General features: G+C 39.2%; 1 protein-coding gene across 7 annotated transcripts in view; it reads right to left on the bottom strand.

The window, feature by feature from the left end:
- Nucleotides 1-877: 877 nt before the first annotated feature.
- Nucleotides 878-23,821, bottom strand: part of LOC138825047 (transcriptional enhancer factor TEF-1) — a 263,945-nt gene continuing 241,001 nt past the window's right edge. For all 7 annotated transcript variants that reach the window (XM_070019409.1, XM_070019407.1, XM_070019408.1 and 4 more), the window contains 3 exons: nt 12,862-13,002; nt 6,543-6,695; nt 878-1,807 (listed from right to left, as the gene is read on the bottom strand). In XM_070019409.1, coding sequence (XP_069875510.1) covers nt 1,694-1,807; nt 6,543-6,695; nt 12,862-13,002 — 408 coding nt within the window. In that variant the 3' untranslated portion in view covers nt 878-1,693. The remainder of the gene's footprint in view (nt 1,808-6,542; nt 6,696-12,861; nt 13,003-23,821) is intronic.

Genomic DNA, 23,821 nt, shown 5'->3' with positions numbered 1-23,821 from the left:
AGATGGCAGGGAAAGGGACAGAGTAAGTCACTTGGTGTAGTCCTTTCTAGCCTTGGTGGAAAAAAATCTTGCCATGGATTGTAAATAACAAGACTTACTTCATATCCTATTGTGTTCACATATTCCAAACGATTACAAAAAAATTTTCTTTAAAGAAGGCTTCCTCTTCCCTCCTCGATGAAGCACTTTTGGAAATTACCCAAGACATGTGGCCCAATCAAACCAACTCTGCCCAGGCGAGGCTTTGGAATATTTAGTTAGGAAAGAGAACCTCCTGAATGAGCCTGGTAGCAAAAGTCCAAAGATGGATGGAATTCTTAAACCTAAGTCCAACAAGTGCTGTACTGGGCATCCTTAGAGAGAACAGATCTAAGACTACAGACACAGATTGAGATACGTACACACATCAGCACCTAGCTGAGTACTACTAAACAGATGTTCAATGGGAGTGGAACAGCCACAGATGTATATGTGTACATACTCAGTACACATATTTACACACATAGTTACAGTTATAGCAGGTTCCCACTTATATTGGGTCACTAGAAATAAAGAATTTATCCACAGGCTGGTGGGGATGCTTGCAACGTTCTGGGGGAGCAGAGACCCTAACTGATGAGCCTTTTACTTGTTTGGTCAATGAAGTTTTCTCCCAGCCACAGGATTCTCTATTCTTTGCAGCTCACAGTGCAGTATTCATGCCAATTTTAGACTTTTGCTATTAAATTTCAGTGGATTGAATATTTACTCATCTCAATAAAAAATTTGGTTGTCCATATAAAATATAACTGCACACACAAGACTATAAACATTGTAAGCTTAAATTTTTTCAGTATTTATCTACTTATTGCAAAAAAGAGCCATCTTTTCTTTTTCATTAAATAATCAATCATCACATTAGTACAATACAATTTTACATTTTTTAAATATACTATATATGTTAAGGATAAGGGGTGAAGTCTTCTTCCTTTGTATTACCTTGTTTAAGAGTTTAATGGATTAGGAGATTAGTTTTAACCATGAGGAAAGAAGTACAAATTTTTCTCATTAGAATATTTCTACCAAGCATTTCTTAAGGCTATAGTTTAACATTTGGTTTCAAAAAAAGAAAGGTTTCATTTAAAAAATAATTTAGTGAATTACATTCTTTCATAACTTCCACCCTAATTAGTTACAAAGATAAGTCTAAAGATTCTTAGTTTTGTGTACTAATTTACATTTATATTTAAAGATTAATTTTACTTGTATCTTAAAACAAGAATTTTATGTTGAAATAAAAAGAGAGAGAGAACTAAATACATTTGTATAAAGGCAGTAAATGTCCCATGGCCAATGCTCTGTCTCAGTATTTTCTACCACAATAAGAAACAGGTCTCTGCAGAGAGAGACTTAGGTTGTTAAGTTTCCCCTTTCCCGAGGAATTGTATACGACAGATCTGAAGAACACATAGAAACGATTCAATTTTTCTTTTTACAACTGTACCAGAATTTCACAGCTATGACAGAATGAACACATGAAAAAAAATGACTTCACTCAAACAAGATTTAGAAAAATTGGGGTGACCTCGGGGCCAGGGCACCACCACTCTGTGTGGTGAGGTTTACAGTCAGTCGTTTGATAATGGAGAGTGTGTGTGTGCACATAGTGTGTGTATATACATACAGATATCTATATATATATAAATAATCATGTTCAGTCCTTTACAAGCCTGTAAATATGATGTTGTGCGCCGTGTTCACTGTTTGAAACTTCAAATACACAGGCCATGCAGAGGAGAGTTTCTTGTGTGTCCCTGTTTGTAACCACCTGTTTAAAAAAAAAAAGTTACAGACATATCATGCCACATGAAGATTGTACATTCCACTTGTGCCTGGAGGACTACAAAGTACTGACCAGAGATCCTCTCAGCCTCACTCTGTACCCTCTAACCCACATTCAGAAAGCTATGAGTCTCATCTGATCCCACCAAGACTTGCCCATCATCTGAGTCCAAGAAAAAAACCACAAGAATTGGTGAGGTTTTTGTGTTTGAATATTCTGAGCTCTTTTTTTTATCATCAAGGGAATTTTCTATTATTTTGTCCCTGTGGATAATCATTTATCCTAGGCAATTGTCTATCATTATTTAAAAAGAAATTTTTGGTAGCACCGTTTAATTCAGTGCCTTGCAGGCAAGTCTATTACTTAAGCCGCACTCCATAGCTCTTTTTGCTTTAGGTTTTTTTGTTTTTGTGTTTGTTTAGGTAGTTCTCACATTATGAGGTTCTCACATTAGTAAGTTCTCTAACTTACATGTCTGCATAGCTAGGATAATTGGCACACACCAGCAGGCTCAGCTTTTTGTTGAGATGAGCCCTCTTGCTTTGTGTTGGTTATTTTGGAGCTAGGAGTCTCACAGACTTTTCTGCCTGGACTAGCTTCAAACTTGTATCCTCAAATCTCAGCCTCTTCAGTAGGTAGGATTACAAATGTGAGCCACCAGTATTTGGCATCTTATCTCTTTTTGAGGGGGTGAGGATGGTGGTGGTGGTGGTGGTAAAAAACATTCAAAATCTATTCTTGTTCCTTGTTCTCCTATCTTATTTTTAAACTTGTGCTTAGTTTTGCTTTACAATAGCCAATGACAAATATGAACTCTATGGGTGCCTTGCTCACTATTACCTTATTAACCAGTGGTGCTAGACTCAGCAAAAGTTGCTGCTACAGAAAGGAAGAACAGTATGGGTAGAATCAAGTCCAATGACAACTCTTCCTCACAGATACAGGCTTTACCTTCCAAACTTTATTGTGAAATACCTATCTGTTTTCCCTTCTATCTCTTGAATTCTTCCTCACACTCCTGCCTCAGCCTCTATTCAGATCTTGAGCTCTCTGACCCAACTTCTCTTCACTGTGGTCTTAGTTATCCATGCCACCCTTAGAAGGAAGTTTCTAACGGCAAATCTGATCAAATTCAAGACACCACAGTGACTCCATGACATTGGTGCTTGAAAACATTTTGAACTTGGGAGCCTAGCCTACCTTCTAATAAATCTAAGGTTGAAAAAATACACCAGGATTAAGTTTCCCTGGTGCTTAAGACATCCATGTTTATGGTCCTTGACTAAAGAATATACTCTCATCATACTGATTTGCCCTATAGAACTGTATGATTCATTTGAATTGTTTTTCTGAGGGACATGGACTGCATTTCTTAGCAACTAGCAGAGTGTATGGTGCACACAGTCATTGAGCAGTCACTTAATAAATATCTGCCAAGTGAGTGAAAATTTCTATCACAGCCAACATAAACTGAGTGCTTGCTATCTATCTACTTGGTATGAAATGCTTTACACAGATTGTCTCATAGGACATTATAGCTCTATCAGTGGGTGCTATTCCCCTTTGACAGAGAAGGAACTGAGGAGCAATTGTGTCCTCAGCTAACTAGATATCTCAGTTATTTTGTCATCAGGAAGCCTTCCCCAACCTCCCAGACTAGGTGAAACTCTAACATGATATGATCCTACTGCCAAACATCAGCCGGTTTTCCTTTGCATTCAGTTCTAATGACCTGATGAATGCCTGCCAGCCTGCCTCGCTCATCAGATGCTGGGATGGCTTTTGTACCTTTGCATTTCATCACAATAACCTCAACCACTGACACCTACATATGCCTACATAGAATGGCACTTTTTGGTAAATCTGACAAATGCTTGCCTATCAAGGCAACTTAAACAACATCTTTCACCATTCTGAAAATCCCTACCATGTTCTGTACTTCCATGACGCCTGGTTTTACAAGTTCTCCACAGTCATCATTACCTTGGATTATAATGGTCCATTTACCTGACTTTTTCCTCAAAAAGCCATGAGTGGAGAATAAGCCAGAAGGCCCAATTTCTCTAGAATTCTCCAATTAGTTGGTTGTCTTCATATCCATAAGCACTGGCTTAAATCCAATTTTTTCTAAGGACTTGGTATGTTTCTAGCAGATATATATTGGCAGCTATTAATTCCTCATATCAAGGGAATTAAATTGTTTAATGGCATTTTTGAAGTTAATCTAACCTCATTAATCCAAAGAACTGGTACCTGGGCTTGGTGGGACACAGGTGCTCTGATATCTCCAGGCCATATTAGTTAGGTTCTGAGGCTATAATACTCCTTAATGTGCAGGCTGGCTTTCAAGCAATAGCTCAGACCCCCTGCAAGAGAACTGAGAAGCCATTCACCCTGTGCTGGTTACTACCCAAGGCTGTCTAAGATCTACTACAGTCTACTCTTAGAACTGTACTTGGGCTTATAAAGCAATGGAGAACACCTCTAAAACAGGCACCTTCTCCTTCCCCAATGGACCCATAAAAGTCCATTAGAAAAAAAGGATGTTAATGTGGTTATTAAAGAATAGGTATTCTATGGGCTGGGAAGGTGGCTCAGTGGTAGAGTGCTTGCCTTGCATGTCTGAGGCACTGAGTTCCATTCCTCAGCACCACATAAGCAGAAAAAGCCGCAAGTGGCGCTGTGGCTCAAAGTGGTAGCCTTGAGCTGAAGAGCTGAGGGACAGCACCCAGGCCCAGAGTTCAAGCCCCACAACTGACAAAAAAAAAAAAAAAAGTAGGTATTCCAAATTTCTACATTTTGTAGGCACACATGAGAACCCATTGATAGTCTTTCCCTAGAATACACGTTTTTCCAGTAGCATGCCAATCATGAGTTTTGAGATGCCTACAGCTCATTTACCAGTCCCTCCCTAGAGGAGCAGCTCTCAGTCCAGACTACTAAATACAATGATCTCAAGAACTTTAAAAGGAAGCAAACAAAACCCATGATGAACCCCACCCTCAGGTTTCTTTTTTAAAGCCCCTTGGATGAATCTGATATGCAAAGAGCTGTAATTTTAAAAATTGCTTGACTTCCTTTTTATGGTGGCATGTGACAGCTGGCTCATGAAAGTCACTGTTAACTACTAAGGAATTTTGGGAACTGGACAACCACTGGTAGCTACAAATTGCCCATGGAGGATGGGAATGAGGCAGAGAGACTAGAAAATAACATTTTGAACATTTTTCCTTTTAACCAGTACAAGCTACATATAGTGGCACACACCTGTAAAACCAGATACTTATGAGGAGGAGACAAAAGTTCAAAGCCAGTCCAGTCAAAGGCGGTAGTCTCAAAATCAAAATAAAGACAAACGGGCTGGGGTATAGCTGAGATGGTAGAGCAGTTGCATAGTATGTTCAAGGCCCCAGTTCAATTCATAGCACTACAAAAAGTAAACGAGTACATCTCTTGATTGAGAACTATTGCCCTGATGCAACCAAAACTCTAGGTAAACAATTTTTTTTGTCAGTTCTAGTTGTTGTTGTTTTTGGCTAGCCCGGGGGCTAAAACTCTGGGCCTTGGCTTTGGCTCAAGGCTAGTACTCTGTAACTTGAGCAACAGCACCACTTCTGGCTTTTTTCTGAGTAGTTTACTGGAGATAAGAGTCTCACAGATTACGCTGCTCAGACTTCAAACCACAATCCTCAGATCTCAGCCTCCTGAGTAACTAGGATTACAGGCATGAGCCACTGTGCCTGGCTAGTATTCTAGTTCTTAATCCTAGTAACAAAGAATAATAAAGAAAGGCTTTCTTCTAAGGCCTGAATATTTGACCACAATATAGTTTTGCTGTTCCTTTCAGCAAAATTGTTTCCACTGAGTATTTCAGTAAGTATTTTTATTTTTTTTAAATAACCCTAATGAAGCCCATTACTGATGTAAGTGTTCTTTGAGGGCAACACTGTTTCTAATAATCTTCCCAAATTTGCCATAGAAATCTTCTATGAGCAATTTTTGCTTTCTAGTTAAGTATCATGGGAAGCCACATTGTGCAGGGATATTGGTAAGTTTTCCCAGCATGAATCTGGAATACTCTGCCTTGACCTTTCACTTCAGTTGCCCACATTAAGTATGAGAACACATTTTTAGTCTGTAAAGAATATTTTCTTCCCCTTCTTAGACACTGTAACCTAATCTCATTCATATTTCTCTTGGACTTAACTGCCTATGTTTTCCTTTTTTTAGTAGAATGTTACCCCTTCAAGAAGGGTTTGAAAATACTTCATGACTTGAGTCCAGGTATTTTTGAAGGACAGAACTAATGACTCAGTTTTTGCCTCATTAAAGATTTGCATTCCTGGTAGTTTCTGAGACAACTTTGGCTAACACTGGAATTAGTTGTGAAACTTAAAAAATACTCATGCCTGAGCCCTGTCCTTGGAAATCCTGATGCAAATGGCCTAGGATGCAGTCCTTCTAATATGCAGAGCTGAGAACCTAGGACCACTACTTTGGATTATCTCACTAAACTCTGCATCTGCTAAGCTTAGAAATTCCCAGCCAGATGAGACCCCTACTCTTCTACTTTTCTCTTCAACCTCAAACTTCCAAGTTTGCTGAAGGGATGCCAAAATTCTGTTGGTTAACACCTCAATGCCATGGCCCACCTTCCTTACTCTCCTCAACAAACCTCACAGTACACTTGGCCAAAGTAGGAAGGAGACAAAACCATTACCAATAAAATTGTGAAGTTTTCCAAAACACTGTTCATCATATATTTCTCTGGTAAATGTTTGAGCTTGTGGATGAAGTTGATCATATATTCACACATTGGGGAGCGGTTTATTCGGTATACAAATCGGCCATTCTCAAACCTTGCATACTCCGTCTGTGAGAAAAAAAGGATTTGAGCATTTTTATACTTTTGACTTCAAAATGTAAGATCTCATAGAAATACTTAGAAAGAAAAAATAGTGCCAGATGACCTTGCATGAAAAAGGAATTAGAAAGACAATGGGTCTTTCTAGCTAGGTATTAGTGGCTCACACCTGTAATCCTAGCTACTCAGGAGGTTCAGATTTGTGGATCACAGTTCAAAGCAAGCCCAGGCAGGACCATGAGACTCTTATCTCCAATTAACTACCAAAAAGTTGGAAGTGGAGATATGGCTAGATATGGAGAGCGTGCTAGCTTTGAGCCTCCCCCCTCCCCCCAAAAGAACAGCAACCAGGCCCTGAGTTCAAGCCTTAGGTCTAGCACAAAATGGGGAAAAGGGAAGAGGAAACGAATGTGCAAACTCTATGGGATACAATTAAGCCTTAACTGATGGAAATTTAAGGAAGCAGCCTCATCTCAACTGAGCTGTATTTCAAAATAGTATATGCATACAATACATATATATGATTTTATTTGTTAATAAAGATAGATGCTAACAAAATATATAAAGAGCAAACCATTTACCAGGCAGGTTTAAAGAATAACTATTTCTATTATTATTATTATTTTGGTTGGTCATAGGGCTTGAACTCTGAGCCTAGGCACTGTCCCTGAGCTCTTCAGCTCAAGGGGAATGCTTTACTACATAAGCTACAATGCCACTTCCGGTTTTCTGGTGGTTATCTTAGTTTCATGGATTTCCCTGACCAGGCTGACTTTGAACAATGATCCTCAGATCTCAGCCTCCTGAGTAGTTAGGATTATAGGTATGAGCCACCTGACAAGGTCACATATTATGCTAGGCCACAGAAGTAGGAAAACATTCTGATTCTTTTTTGAGACATATAGATACTAAATATTAAAATTTGCTAGACTATATTTTATTTTAATTTTTTGGCTGTGGGGCCTGGACACTGTCCCTCAGCTCTTCAGCTCAAGGCTAGTGCTCTACCTCTTGAGCCATAGCATACCACTTCCGGCTTTTTTTTTTGCTTATGTGGTGCTGAGGAATCGAACCCAGGGTCTCATGCATGCAAAGCAAGCACTCTACTACTGAGCCACCTTCCCAGCCCTAAACTATATTTTAAAAGTATAGAGTAAGCTGGGCACTAGTGGCTCAAACCAGTAATCCTAGCTACTTAAGAGGTTGAGATCTAAGAATCGTGATTTGAAGCCAATCTAGGCAGAAAAAGTCTGAGAGACTCTTATCTTCAATTAACCACAAAAAGACAGAAGTGGAGCTGTGGCTCAAGTGACAGAGCACTAGCCTTGAGCAAAATAACTTCAAGGACAGTGCTGAGGCCCCAAGTACGTGTATACACACACACACACACACACACACACACACACACACACACACACACACACACACACACACACACACACACACACACACACACACACACACACACACACACACACGAGTAATAATTACTTCTGAGACATAAAGCTTGACTTCTTCACGCAGAGGAGCTGTATTGAGAAAAACTGGAGAAAAATCAAATATAAGTTGTTAAAAAGGCATTTGAGACAGGTACCTGTGGCTCACTCCTGTGGCTCATGCCTATAATCCTAGCTACTCTGGAGGCTGAGATCTGATGATTGAAGTTCAAAGCAAGCTCAGGCAGGAAAAAGTCCGTAAGACTTTTTTTGGCCAGTCCTGGGGCTTGACTCAGGGCCTGGACACTGTCCCTGAGCTTCTTTTGCTCAAGGCTAGCACTCCACTACTTAAGCCACAGCGCCCATGTGTGGCTTTTTCTGTTTATGTGGCACTGAGGAATCTAACCCAGGACTTCATGCATGATAGGCTACCACTAAGCCACATTCCCAGCCCCTCCATGAGACTCTTATCTTGAATTAATCACCAAAAAGCCAGAAGTGGGAGTGTGCCCCAAATGGTAGAGTGCTAACCTTGAGCAAGAAAAGAGCTCAGGGATAGCACTTAGAACCTGAGTTCAAGCCCCAGTACTGGCACAAAACAAAAAAGGCACTTGAATAAAATACTGCCTACCTGCCTCCTTTCTTCTCTTTCCTTAGTTCTGTGCTGGTCCTGGGGCTTGAACTAGGGGTACCTGGGCACTGTTCCTGGACTTCTTTGTGCTCAAGGCTAGTGCTCTACCACTTGAGCCACAGCACTATTTCTGGCTTTTTCTGAGTAGGTGAATGGAGATGAGAGTCTCATGGCTGGCTTGGCACCATGACCCTCAGATCTCAGCCTCCTGAGTAGCTAGGATTACAGGCGTGAGCCATCAGCACCAAGCTTCTTTGCTTTTCTTTCTTCCTTTTCTTTTCTTTTTTTTTTTTTTTTTTTGCTGTCACTAAGATTATATGCTGAAAAAACATGACTCTTAAGAGGAAAATCACTAGAGCTAAGTAAGAGAATCTGCTCAGGTAGCCATATTAAAAACAGAAAGAACTTCTGTTTACACATATTGCAAAATCCAAAACTCTGCCACAAATTTTATGTGTACTATTAAGAAATATATTCAACAAGGGACAAATCAGTATTAAAAAGCTATTTTTAAAAACCCTATAAAATACCTAAAATAAGATAGAAATGCAAACAGGCTCATGACTGGAAATTTTGACATTAATAATATATCCAGCGGGGAGGGGAGGGAGAACTGGGGAGGTAGAGGAAGGGATGGTAGGGGAAAAATAAAGGAGAATGTTAACAATGCTCAATAGGAAATGTACTCATTACCTTGCTCATGTAACTGTAACCCCTCTGTACAGTATCTTTACAATAAAAATATATATGTTAAGAACAAAAAATTAAGCCAGGCACCGGTGGCTCACGCCTATAATCCTAGCTACTCAGGAGGCTGATATCTGAGGATCACGGTTCAAAGCCAGCCGGGGCAGGAAAGTCCGTGAGACTCTTATCTCCAATAAACCACTAGAAAACTGAATTGGGCCGGGCGCTGGTGGCTCACGCCTGTAATCCTAGCTACTCAGGAGGCTGAGATCTGAGGATCGCGGTTCAAAGCCAGCCTGGGCAGGAGAGACCATGAGACTCCTATCTCCAATAAATCACCAGAAAACCGGAAGTGGCGCTGTAGCTCAAGTGGTAGAGCGCTCGCCTTGAGCTGAAGAGCTGAGGGACAGCGCTCAGGCCCAGAGTTCAAGCCCCACGACCGACCAAAAAAAAAAAAAAAAAAAAAAAGAAAACTGAATTGGCGCTGTAGCTCAAGTGGTAGAGTGCTTGCCTTGAGCTGAAGAGCGCAGGGATAGCACCCAAGCCCAGAGTTCAACCCCCACAATTGACAAAAAAAACAAAAACAAAAAACAAAAAAACAAAAAATCAATATATTCATTTCCCCAAAATAACACCTAAATTTAATGTAATTGTAATTACAGCATTCAAACTTTGTTTTTCTTGCACTTTAAAATGTTCTCATTAGAACTGGGAGAGAGGGAGGGAAGGGCTAACATTGAAAAGAAATGTACTCTTTACTTCACTTATATAACTGTAATCCCTTTGTACATCACCTTTATAATAACAATAAAAAATTAAATTAAACATGCTCTCATCATTTGGAAATATAAATGCTGATTACTGTCTTAGAAATAGGAAAAGGATAAATGGTGATATTGAATTGCTTCACCTAGTATCAGAATCTACTTATAAAGTTGCCTTAAAATAACATAAAATACACTATTTGGGATAAGGAGATAAAGAGACAGGGTAAAATAGAGTTCAGCAACAGTTGCATAGTTGGTAACTTAAAAGAAACAGATCTGCTCAACTAAAAAACTTGAATTTAAGAAGTGATTTTGAAGGCTGGGCTTACACTTGTAATCCTAGCTACTCAGGAGGCTGAGATGTGAGGATCATGGTTTGAAGCCAGCCCAGGAAGGAAAGTCTGTAAGACTTATCTCCAATAAATTACCAAAAAGTCAGAAGTGGAGCTGTGGCTCAAGTAGTAGAGTGCTAGCCTTCAGCAAAAAAACAAGCTCAGAAACAGTGCCCAAGCCCTGAGTTCAGGACCTAGGACCAGGAAAAGAAAAGAAAAGAAAAGAAAAGAAAAGAAAAGAAAAGAAAAGAAAAGAAAAGAAAAGAAAAGAAAAGAAAAGAAAAGAAAAGAAAAGAAAAGAAAAGAAAAGAAAAGAAAAGAAAAGAAAAGAAAAGAAAAGAAAAGAAAAGAAAAGAAAAGAAAAGAAAAGAAAAGAAAAGAAAAGAAAAGAAAAGAAAAGAAAAGAAGAAAAGAAAAAGGATTTTGATTCAAATGCCTATCTATTGGCAATAAAACATAAGCAGCCAATAAATGTAAACACACAATCTTTTTTTTTTTGGGGGGGGTGGTCATCGTGGGGCTTGAACTCTGGGCCTGGGTGCTGTCCCTCAGCTCTTCAGCTCAAGGATAACTACTCTACCAATTGAGCCACAGTGATACCTCTGGTTTTCTGAGTGGGTTATTGGAGATAAAAGTCTCCTGGACTTTCCTGCCTGGGCTAGCTTTGAACTGCGATCCTCAGATCTCAGCCTCCTGAGTAGCTTGGATTACAGGAGTGAGCCACTAGTGTCTGGCAACACACAATCTAAATAAAGGCTTTAAGGTACACCTCTACCTGTCACACTCATACTATCTTCTCCATGAAAATTTCTGGTATTGTATTATTGGTCAAAGCAACCTTTCCTCCCTCCCTGAACTTGCACAGAACTTTGAACCCACTGAGGGCACCACGAGTAATCTTAAGTCTAGGAAGATAACATAACCTGTCTGGCTCATCTTTCTCTCATGCACCTATCCAAGCAGGAAACACACCTTCAGAAGCCATCCCTGATAGCTTCCTATTCACTAACAATGCCTAACACTAATCTTTCACACTCCTAACCACTGATGGATAGTTTGCTTCCTCCTCAGAAAGCTAGAGGTCACCCAGTCTCCCAAGTCTCCCAGTCTTGTCTTACATGGCTACCACCTTACCATCTCCTCAGGTTTCCATGTTGACCCCATTCCTTGTTTATAACCTCTTCACAAATAGTGTCTGACCTCAGAGTTGGTTGCTGCTCCCCAAATTTAACTCTTATGTTATGTTCTTTTTATTTCTTCTGGGCAGTTAGTTCTCCATTCCCATAGCTTTATCTTGTTTTTACTTATCTCCTCAATTGTAGTTTTCCATCCACAATCATCCTATTTTTATTTCCTTATCATTGATAGTGACAAGCATAAATGTGACCTTTGGCACTTCCTCCTTTAATTTTTAATATGCAGTCAGTTTCTACATTCCACTTAAAATCGTTTTGTCTGATTTCCATGCCTAACCTGACATCAAGTCAGCTTACCTCTTCTGCCTTACCAATTCTCACAACCTGTCTTATGTTCAGGAAGCTAGAGGTATCTAAAGCATCCCAGAACCTCATAGCTCAGACCAGGGTCTTAAATATATCCTCTTCCTTCTCTCCCATAAGGAATCTTCACACTCAATCCAAAGCACAAAGTCCTTGCACATTCAGGCTGGACTCCTGGTTCTTAGAGGTCCAGATCTATTGCAGGTAACTGCACTACACATGGACTGGTGTAGAAGACAATAGAAAACACAACTTGGAAGGGAATTCCAACTGCAAACATTCATGCAAAGCATCTCAGCGCAATGCAAGAAATATCTAAAGGTTGAGAAGTATGAAATTCTGTAGGCATTTCATTGTAATATTGACTGAATTTGTATTTAAAACAAGTAAAATGAAGGGAGTAGAAATGGCAAAAGCAACATCATCAAGCTCAAGGTGTTAGGGTTTTTGAAGGCAGATGCCATCAGATCACCTTGACTGTTACCCACAAAACCTGAGCATGGCCTGGACCTGGTGGTAGAGTGGGGCCTGCCTTGATGCAGCTTTCCTCCCATATCCCAATAGGATACCTGTTGCTAAGGATGCCTGTTGAGGTGACCAGCACTGGATAGCCAGACAGGAATAATTTCAGAAAGAGCTGGTTCAAACTTATTTCCTTTTAAGTTCTTCCAAATCATTTTGCCTTTTGGAAGTAATAGAGGAAGAGAAAAAGAGAAAGGAAAGGAAGACACATGGCAAAAGTACAACATGCTGCCCATGGAAGTTTAAAGGAAAGCAATGGCTTGCTCCTGAAGGAAGTTTCTGTTTCCTGAGGCTAACTTACCTCTACTTTTTCTACTACTTGCTTCCCAAAGGAACACACTTTGGTGGAACAGGTGACTGTCATATTTTCAGAACTCTCATATTGACTGGTTACGCCATAAAAAGCCCCGGCATCATCTTGAATATTGCAGTTTAAGTCAGCCTGTTGGAAAGGAAATGGGTGCAAATTATTCTCTAGTTCCAGGAGTCACAGTGAAGAGCAGGGTGGGTCATTAAGCAGTGTTGTGGTATGTGTGTGGTTTTTGTGTGTATGTATGTGTAGAAGCGAGGTGCTCTGCTAGAAACAAGTCACTGCCCAAAGGTTAGTCTTCCCTTTGAAAGACACTATGTACTCATTCTGTTTTACTTGCATACATTCAGCATCAGAGTATCTGTGTTCTTGCAACCGAAGATTTAGTGGTCTCTAGACTATATACTAAAAGCAAGGCATGAGTGAATTTCTTTTTTTCCCCCCAAAAACTAAAACTGCTCCGAGGTGTCTGGTTTTACCCAGGGTCTGATGTCTGGGAAAAAGAATTGAGCAAAAATGCACACAAATGGTAAAGCAGCACAAGTTTAATGAAGTAAAGTAAGAGGAACGTGGGAACTTGCTCCTGTGCTGCAGAGTGAACCTGAACATGAAAGCTCCTTGCCAAGGAGAGGCTTTTTTAGATGGACAATTCTAAATGACAGGAAGAGACTGAGCTGAGAGCCACATGTTATCTGTCAAAGATTGCTAATGCTTTCTGTAGGAAATCATCAGATGTTTATAGCTAGAATAGGCTAGAAGGTAAACTGGAACTTGCGCCTCACTCCTCACTCTCCTTCTGAACTGGGCCACCAACTTGATTTGGGGAATGATGGCACTAAAGTGAAATCTAGAAAGTGCAATTAGTGATCCTATAGGATAGAATTTCATATTTGCACTTTGTAAGAAATATACACTTTTATACACATTTGGCTTAAGGGGGCGCTTATGCAAGGAATTTTCATTTTAGACAGCAAATGATTATACTCTTGTTCATTAAACTGTCATGTTGTGTTTTTGTCAATGTTTCACTGAGGCTTCTTCCCAGGATTTAAAGTTGAACTATCCACAGGAATAAAGTAGTGAAGAAAAACCTCACAAATCTGTTTCTCATAAAGAATTCTGGGTTATAGCAGAGTAGATAGAACTGTTTTGCAGTGAAAATTAGCCTCACTGGTTTACTTCTCTTTCAATTAACTTAATTTCTTATTTCTCATGCAGTTAATATATTCTTTTTCCTCTAAAAAAGGATCCCATAGTCAATTCTCTGTTACTGTACCATGTAGCTATCTTGTACTGACAGTGATCTTAAATTCAACTAGATAACTAGGACCTACATCTTAAAGGCTTCTGAAAGTATCTGACAACCAATATTTTAAAGAAATTAGTATATGGAAAAGCTCATTCTACTTTTTGATATTGCTTTTATTTTAGGACCTGGAGCCTCAGTCAGTAGTGAGAGTTAAAAAGAACAACCTCGAGACCAATCTTTTTACATTCTGAATTTCATATTTATACTTGCAAATGCAATGTTGAAAAGAACCTGACCGATCACAACAGTGATTAAGGAATAGTGAATAATAGTGATTATACCATTCTTTTCTATTTTTTGATGCTAATATTTTATTTTTTTAAATATACGTTATTGTTATTACAAAGGTGGTGTACAGAGAGATTACAATTACTTGAGACAGGTAATGAGTATAACAGGAAATGTATTCATGAATTAATTTCTTATACCCAAATCTTCAGAGACACTGCAAAGACAAGAGATTGTACAGCTGACTAATCATTTGTTATGAGTGAGCAAAAGAAACTGTAGAAATCATAGCACCCAGACAGCAAACAGGTCCTACTAAAGATTGCTTTATAAGATGCTAAATGCTTAGTACTAATTTAATGTATTTTTATCAAGTACTTATTATGTGAAGCTCATTCTATGCCCTTGACAGGACTTTGTTACAACCTAATATGGTATGGCTTACAGAGAATAAATACCATGCAAAAGGCACTCATTCAGGGTTCAGATAATGGACAGCGCGGCCTCTAACCAGATTTACTTACAGAAGGGCTAGGACTGGAATAAGTAGGGAAGAGCTGAGGGAACAGTGTGGGCCAGGTCTTAAAAGAGTACCTCACACTGGTTCTGGTACAATGACTAGGGAGTCTGGGAGAACTGAGTTTCGAAATATAACTTAGGTCCAGGCTCAGAGGGACTAACTGGAAAGAGAAGATTATATCCTGTAGAGACTAGGGACTTTTCAAGAGTTCTAGTGCCAAGAAGTGATGAAATTATAGCAGTGCTTCAGAAAGCCATGTCTGTTAGAGAAGGAGGAGACTATAGTACTTAGGTCATTGCTGTGGTCTTAATATGAGGGAAATGTAATCTTCAAAGCAACATTGTTGGTCTATGGGACCTTTGGAAAGGTGTTAATCCATTTGTTTTGCCCTAATGGATGGATTAATGCCTGAGTAGAAAAGGTTCTCAGGATTGGGCAGGCTCACCTTTCTGCCTTTTATAATATGAGGTTGCACAATGGCAGCCTCAAGATGTTGGTGCTTCAATCCTGTACTTCACAGCCTCTAGAAGTATGAGAAATTTCTATTCTTTATGAATTGCCCAGTCTGTGGTATCTCCTTTTTGCAGCACAAAATAGACAAAGGTAGTCACTGAGGGATGCTGCTGTAGCTAAGATCCAAAAGAGGGACATTCTGTCAGAGAAAAGAAGTGTGGGGAGTGGAGGGGCATGCAGTCACCAAGGAGGACTAAAAATAAGGTAGGAGAGACAGCAAATGAGAGCATATGGCAGATGCACAGGGGGTAGCAGGAGAGTTGGACTCTCATATCATGAGACCAAAGGGACATGGGAGTTTTAGGAAAGTAGGAGGGGGAGCATTGATAAGGTATGATCAGATGTGAAGAGACACCTCTGACCACTGTTTGGGGAAAATAGAAAGAAAGCAAAACACAGACATAGATGAGGAGGTAGTTACAGCTGTCTAAGCCAAAGGTGACAGGTAAAATATGAACTATTGTGACGACTATTGAGAGGTAGGCAGATGCTCAAATAGGATTTTGCATTTTGTGACGTTTGGCACATTTTAACTAGCTACTTGTAATACCTTCAAAGGCACTTACTACCCTGAAGACTTAAGATATTATATAACATAAACATACATGCACACACACATATACACACAATAAAATAAGACGTGCATTTGAATTTCCTTTTTGGAGTATTAGGAAAAATGTCCATCTCTTTAGGCAAAACTTCCTATTTTCTGCCTTCAAATAAAAAGAAATAAGCCAGGTGCTGGTGGCTCACACCTGTAATCCTAGCTACTACAGAGGCTGAGATCTGAGGATGGTTGATTGAAGCCTGCTGGGGCAGGAAAGTCTGTGAGACTCTTATCTCCAACTAACCACCAGAAAACTGTAAGTGGCACTGTGGCTCAAAGAGGCAGAGCACGAGCCTTGAGTGAAAAAGCTCAGGGACAGTGTCTAGGCTCTGAGTTCAAGCCCCATGACCAAAAAAAATAAAATAAAAATAAAATAAAGTAAGTAGGGCTGGGAAGGTGACCCTGGGTTCGATTCCTCAGCACCACATAAGCAAAAAGAAAAAAGCTGGAAGTGGTGCTGTGGCTCAAGTAGTGAAGCGCTAGCCTTGAGCTGAAGAGCTGAGGGATAGCGCCCACGCCCAGAGTTCAGGCCCCACAACTGGATCCCCCCACCCCAAAGTAAGTAGAATTATATACTCAATTTCCCTTTTCCCCTTTCTCCTTCCAAGCTAAATTCAGCATTCAACTATAGTGCTTAACATGGCCAGTGGCTTCCTAATAGCCACTAACAACCAGTGCAAGCTCATTTGTCTGGTTTTCAATCTGCTTTTACTTGCACCTGTCCAGTTTTAGATAGTATCCATAAATATTGTAAACTTTCTCACCTTTTGCTCCTTGAACTTACATGGGGACATAAATCATAAATAAAATACCCAGACATGCATTTTTTCACATTTCAAAATTTTATATTTGGTGTTATAAAAAAGGAGTTAGTGGGAAATAGTGGGCCTTTCTTTACTGGACAATTACTTCTAGTATTAATCACTCTATTTCTGTAGTTGAAAATTTCAAAAACAAAGACTCCAAAAGTAGAACTGTGGAATTGAGAGAACTGAAGTAACTCAAGACTTGGGTTTTCATAATCACTATGCAATCACTGCTCATTTGTAAATCTGTTTACCACCACCAATGGAAGCTATAGCACTATGAGTGCTACAGACCCAAACTTCTCCTAAAGGGGTCATGGAACTGAATCCTATGCTGCAACCATAGTGAAGCACATACTATGTTATAAAAGTCCAATACTAACCTTACCAATTATTTAAGACATTAAAAATTTGGGCAAACAACCCCCCACCCATCCACAATCTATGACAATATAAAGAATAGTGGGTACATGGTGATAATAAAAAGAAAAGACTTTTGATGCGTTTCCCATTGTGTGTAAATTCCCTTCAGACAAGTAATCTCCTTACTGCCTGGTCAGACTATTCCCACCATCTCAACCTTTGCGGTATTGTGGGGTCTGAACTCCCTGAGTAATTTTAGTATTGTTTTAATTTAGAATGGATGCATCATCTTTGGTTATCCTGATGTGAACCTTCAAGAATGAAGATATAAAAGAACATCCACTGTAAAAAATTTATCTTTAACCAAGCCAAAAAATTTTGTTTTAAAGTTGTTAAAGTTATGATTTTTACGTAAAATTAAAGGACAACATCCAGAGATATACATGCCCCCAAACCCTCCCCATACCTCAAAGACTAACCATGATCCCAGTACATTACACCTTAGTTTTGTCTGTATTTTTTTATTTTTTGGTGGGTCATGGGGCTTGAACTCTGGGTCTAGGCACTGTCCCTAAGCTCTTCAGCTCAAGGCTAGCACTCCACCACTTGAGCCACAGCGCCACTTTCGGTTTTCTGAGTGGTTTATTGGAGATAAAGAGTCTCTTGGACTTTCTGCTAGGGCTGGCTTTGAACCACAATCCTCAGATCTCAGCCTCCTGAGTAGCCAGGATTACAGGCATAAGCCACCAGTGCCCTACTTGTCTGTTATTTAAAAAAAAAATTAAGTGAGGGAATTCATATAGTATTTCTCCCATGGTTTTGTTTGTCTAGTATTATATTTATGACATTCATCCTTGGTACTATAATAAAAAATGTCATGGGCTGGGAAGGTAGCTCAGTGGTAGAGTGCTTGTCTTGCATGAACGAGGCCCTGAGTTCAATTGCTCAGCACCACATAAGCAGAAAAAGCCAGAAGTGGTGCTGTGGCTCAGTGGTAGAGCACTAGCTGAAGAGTTGAGGGACAGTTCTCAGGCCCAGAGTTCAAGCACCATGACCCACCAAAAAAAAAAAAAGTCATGGTCTATGCACTCTGTGTGGGCATGTGTGATATTTCCAACTGGACCTATTATAAAGAGTTCTATATTGAACAATTCTTGGACACAATTTTGATTAAGTTGCCTGGATGTTCTATTGGATGACCCAAAACAGTCATTGCTAGATAGGTAAGATCAATGTACACCTTAGCTTTCATTCAGATAAAAGGCACGGATAATTTTTGAACTATCTTGCTTTACTTGATCTTAAAAGAGCTTCCCAACTAATAGTAAATAATTAATTCACAACCAATATCACAATTATTTTTGTAATGACCCTTGAACATAGAAAAGTAATCATGCAGCCATCTGACCATGTAACAACGGCTGCTCAGGAATTTTCTAGGGGGAGATATTAATGTGAAAGATAATTAACTGTCAGCTGATGGTACTAGAAGTATTCCAGGATGAGAAGTGGTTACTGAACTCCTATAGAGCAAGGAAATACCAAGGGAAGGATGTTAGCATTAAAATAACAATAAAGGAGGGAAACTAAAATGAGTCTAAGATTGTACAGAGTTCATTTCCCACTCTACTGACAAATCTCCCTGCAAATGAAAACTCAGGGTGTAAAGCAAACCTATTTCATGGAGTTCTAAAGGGAAGAAAATAAGGTGGAAAAAAAGTGCTGCTCTTGAAATTCAAACTACATCTGATTAATCAGCCTAATCTGATCATGGCATGCTATTTCTAACAGTAAAATTAAAATAGTGAGGGAAGGGATGGGTTTGGGAGGGATGGATGAGAATGTTGAAAGGGGTGACAGTGAATAAAATGCACTATACTAATAAAATGCTTTGTTTTGTTAAATGACAACTCCTTTGTACAACTACTTTAACAACAATAAACATGGAGTAAAATATAAATAAAACTTAAAAAAAATCCAAAAAACAGCTAACGCCTAGTGCAAACTTACCTTCTCAATCAATGCCAAATTCAAACCATATCCTTATTTTGGCTAGCCAAAATAAGTTGTTCCCGTAGCAGGTTCTGCTGTGTTTAAAAAAAAAAAAACAAAACACTGCTAGTGTAGCTGGGAAAAGCAAGCCCAGGGAAAATCTTTCTGAGAAATATGCTTCTAGTGTTCCCTATTTATGAACCACCCAGTGCAGAGGCTGATTCTTTCTCCTAACTCCTCAAGCAGAAATCTTTCCATGTTTGACAACATCCAACACCCCTTTATGATGAAAGTTCTGGAAAAACTAGGAATCCATAGACCATTCTGCAATATAATAAAGGCTGTATGACAAACCTACAGCATTATACTTAATGGCAAAAAGCTAAAACCATTTCCTCTAAATTCAGGAGCAAGACAAGGATATCCACTCTCTCCACTTTTCTTCAATTTAGTATTAGAATGCCTAGCTAGAGCAATAAAACAAGATGTAAATATAAAGGGGATCCAAATAAGAAAAGATGAAGTAAAACTCTCCCCCTTTACAGAATGACATGACCTTGTGTTTAAAGCACCCCATGGATTCCAGTCCCAAGGTACTCGAGCTGATCCAAAACTTTGGCAAAGTAGCAGGGTATGAAATTAACCCTCAAAAATCAATGGCTTTTCTGTATGCCAATAATGAGAAGAGCACATCTGAAATAAGGAAAGCAACTCCTTTTGTAGTAGCCCAACAAAAAATAAAATACCTAGGAGAGTTAACTAAGGAAGTGAAAGACCTCTATGATGAAAACTTTAAAACCCTGAAAAAGAAAATTAAAGCAGAACTAAGGAAGTGGAAAAACTTCTCATGCTCCTGGAGAGGGAAGATTAACATCATGAAAATGGCAATACTGCCCTAGGCTATCTACAAATTCAACGCAATACCTATCAATATCCCAACCTCATTCTTCAATGAAATAGAAGAAGCAATCCAAAAATTCATACGGAAAAAATAAAAGACCCCAAATAGCAAAAACAATCCTCAGCAGAAAGAACAGTGCTGGAGAATATCAATATCAAATTTCAAACTCTACTACAAAGCCATAGTAATAAAAACAGCGTGGTGCTGGCACAAGAACAGGACCAATGAAATAGAACTGAAGACCCAAAAATGAACCCTCAGACCTACAGCCACCTAATCTTCTATAAGAGAGCTAAAAAAAAAAAAAAAAAAAAAAAAAAAAGAATGGAAGAAAGACAGCCTCTTCGGTAAATGGTGCTGGCAAAATTGGTTAAATATCTGTAGAAAAATAAAGCTAGATCTTTATATATCACTCTGTACCAGAATCAAACCCAAATGGATCAAAGACCTCAAAGTCAAAGCAGACTCCCTGAAAACATTACAGGAAGAAATAGGAGAAACTCTAAGACTCCTTGGCACAGGCTGAAATTTTCTTAATAAAGACCCAGATACAAATCAAAGAAAAGGTTGGACAAATGGGATTGCATGAAATTGCACAGCTTCTGCATGGCAAAGGCCATAGCTAGCAAGATCAATAGCCCTCAGATTGGGAGAACATCTTCACTAGCCATGCAATGGACAAGGGTCTTATATCTAAAATATACATGGAACTCAAAAAATTAAATCCCAACAATAAATTTTCAAAGAAACAACCGCCCGAATAATAAGTGGGCTAAAGACTTAAAGAGAGACTTCTCTGAAGAGGAAATAAGAATGGTCAATAGACACATGAAGAAATGCTCAACTTCTCTAGCCATGAAAGAAATGCAAATCAAAACAACATTGAGATTCCACCTCACCCCAGTTAGAATGGTTATAATCAAGAATCTAATAACAACAGATGCTGGAGGGGATGTGGCCAAAAGGGAACCCTACTGCATTGTCGTGGGAGTGTAAACCTTTTCAACCACTTTGGAAACCAGTATGGAGTTTCCTCAAAAGACTCCACATAGAGCTCCCCTATGACCCAGAAATCCCACTTTTGGGCATTTACCCAAATGATCACAAACAAGGCCATAGGAAGCTACCAGCACAACTATGTTTATCACAGCATTATTCACCACAGCTAAGATATGGAACCAACCCAGATGCCCCTCAGTAGATGAATGGACCAAGAAAATGTGGTATATATACACAATGGAATTCTATGCCTCCATCAGAAAGAATGACATTGCCCCATTTGTTAGGAAATTAAAAGACTTGGAAAAATTATATTAAGTGAAGTAAGGCAGGCGCAAAGAAACAGAGGTCCCATGGTTTCCCTCATTTGCAATAACCAGTACATGTGTAGGACAAGTAGAAAAGTTCAAAAGCCATATACATATGACCATAATAAGATGATGCTAAGTAAAATGAACCCCAAATAGGGACACAAGAGGTTTTATGTTGCTGTTGTTTTTAATGTACTTATAATGTACTGTATGATTTTTTTTTGTTTCTTTTTATGTTATTCTCCATGGTATAACCTCTGTTTTTACTGTATTTGATTCTGGTGCCCTGCATCTTGTATATACATTTTTCTAATTTGGGGAGGGGAAGGGAAATAACAAAATGCTTAAATAGGGATACAGGTTGACTCATTGTAACAATGAGATGTACAAGACAGTATGTTGAAAACAAACTTTACAACTTGGGGGGGAGGTAAGGGATGGTAGGGGAAAAACAAGGAGGAGTAACAACGCTTGACAGAAAGTGTACTCATTACTTATTCATGTAACTGCAACCCCTACAGAATCTTTACAATAAAAAAATATATTAAAAAAATCTTTCCATATCTTGGCCTGCCATTGTCCCATGCCTAAGTATTTTCAGATACAAGGAATTCAGTTAACTACTTTTTTTTCTTGTCAAATATACTTTCTATTGCTGTTGTAACAAACTGTCTCAAATTCAATGGTTTTAAAACATTAACTGATTTTGTACTTTAGCAGACCAGAAATTCAACTCAGATCTCACCAGACTAAGACTGATGTATTGAATTGACTGGCAGGGCTGTGCTTCCTGCTGGAGATTCTAGGGAGGAATCTGTTAATCAATCACCTCTTTCAGTTTCTAAGGACCACCCATATTCCTTGTCCATAGTCCCTGCCTCCATTTTTGAAGTAAGATGTCTTCTATTTGCCTCCTTCTTCCATTGGAAAAAAAACCTGCTGACAACACTAGACTCATTCAGATAATGTAAGATATTCTCCCACCTGTGGATTACCACCCTTAACTTCCTTTTGCTATGTAATATGACACAGTTATAGATAGCGTGGATTCAATGACATCTCTGAGGAGCCATCATTCTGCCTACCTCACCTTAATTTGAGAATATTGGGAAACACTATTAGTTTCCCAGCTTCCATCTAGATCCTCTGAAGTGACAGACCTAAGAACATTCCTAATGTAAAATTATTCTATAATTCTCTCCTACTTCCTCCTTCAGTTCAGGTATCCTCTCCTTACCCAGAGGGCTGCTTCTAAGTTCAGGCTGTTTCCAAGGAGTCAAGTTCTGCGTATGTTTTCATTAAGCCTTATTATACTGCTTTCAGCCTCTCACTCAATCTCATTCAGACATTTGTGGGTACTGCCTCTTCTCTGTCATCACCTCATTGCAGACATGTGACTGACAGCATGAACAACAGAGTTTCATTTTTTTGTCTTTAAACACAGGGAATGAAATTGTGTCCCAAAGCCACTGTGGTGAGGAAAGGAGATAATGTATAGAAAACTCTTTTGTAGCATGTTATGGAAATGACAGCTGTTAATAATGTCAACAATCACTCCTATTAACTTGTCAATTTTGGATACTGGCCAGGACAGAGCCAAGTCGCATTCATGGAGACCTTCCCAGAGTAGACACAGTGGTTTGTAATCACCAAATGTAAAGACTGTCACAACCAAGCCAGGCTTAGCCCCAACTCTCATGTGTCTGTGGCCAGACACAAGCACTGGATTTTTCAAACAGAAAAACAAGAAGGGCAACCAATACACATTAACCAATGTGTACTGAGTGAATTAAAGACTGTATTTGTGGGCAGATCTATTTGCAAGCAAATCCTAAAAACATAGTGGAAGCATAGGCAGGTTTCAAAGATAGGGGCAAGGAACTGGACTGTGTCAAAAAGCACAGAAACAAAAGAAGCATCATCAAAAAGTTCCAGATTATTGCCTAAATCATCTTTCTTTTACATTCATTATTTCACAACTTCCAGAGAAGATTTGGGATTTGGCTTCTCCTCTGTGTCCTTTCAGTCAATAATCCTGTTCATTTAAGAATGTGCTCCATATTATATACCATAGCTAAGATATGGAACCAACCCAGATGCCCCTCAATAGAAGAATGGATCAAGAAAATGTGATACACACACACACACACACAATGGAATTCTATGCTTCCATCAGAAAGAATGACATCACCCCATTTTTTAGGAAATGCAAAGGACTTGCAAAAAGTTATATTAAGTGAAGTAAGCCAGGCCCAAAGAAACATAGGTCCCATGGTTTCCCTTATTTGCAACAACTAGTATACGTCTGGGACAAGCAGAAAAGGTCAAAAGCTATGTACATATGACCAGATAAGATGATGTTGAGCGAAATGAACCCTAAGATAGGGACACAAGTGGTTTTC

This window comes from Dipodomys merriami, unplaced genomic scaffold (assembly GCF_024711535.1).
Source record: "Dipodomys merriami isolate MVZ:Mamm:240054 unplaced genomic scaffold, mDipMer1.0.p SCAF_133, whole genome shotgun sequence".
NCBI lineage: Eukaryota > Metazoa > Chordata > Mammalia > Rodentia > Heteromyidae > Dipodomys > Dipodomys merriami.
The sequence above is the reverse complement of the archived record's forward strand: the minus strand, read 5'-3'. Positions and strand labels throughout refer to the sequence as shown.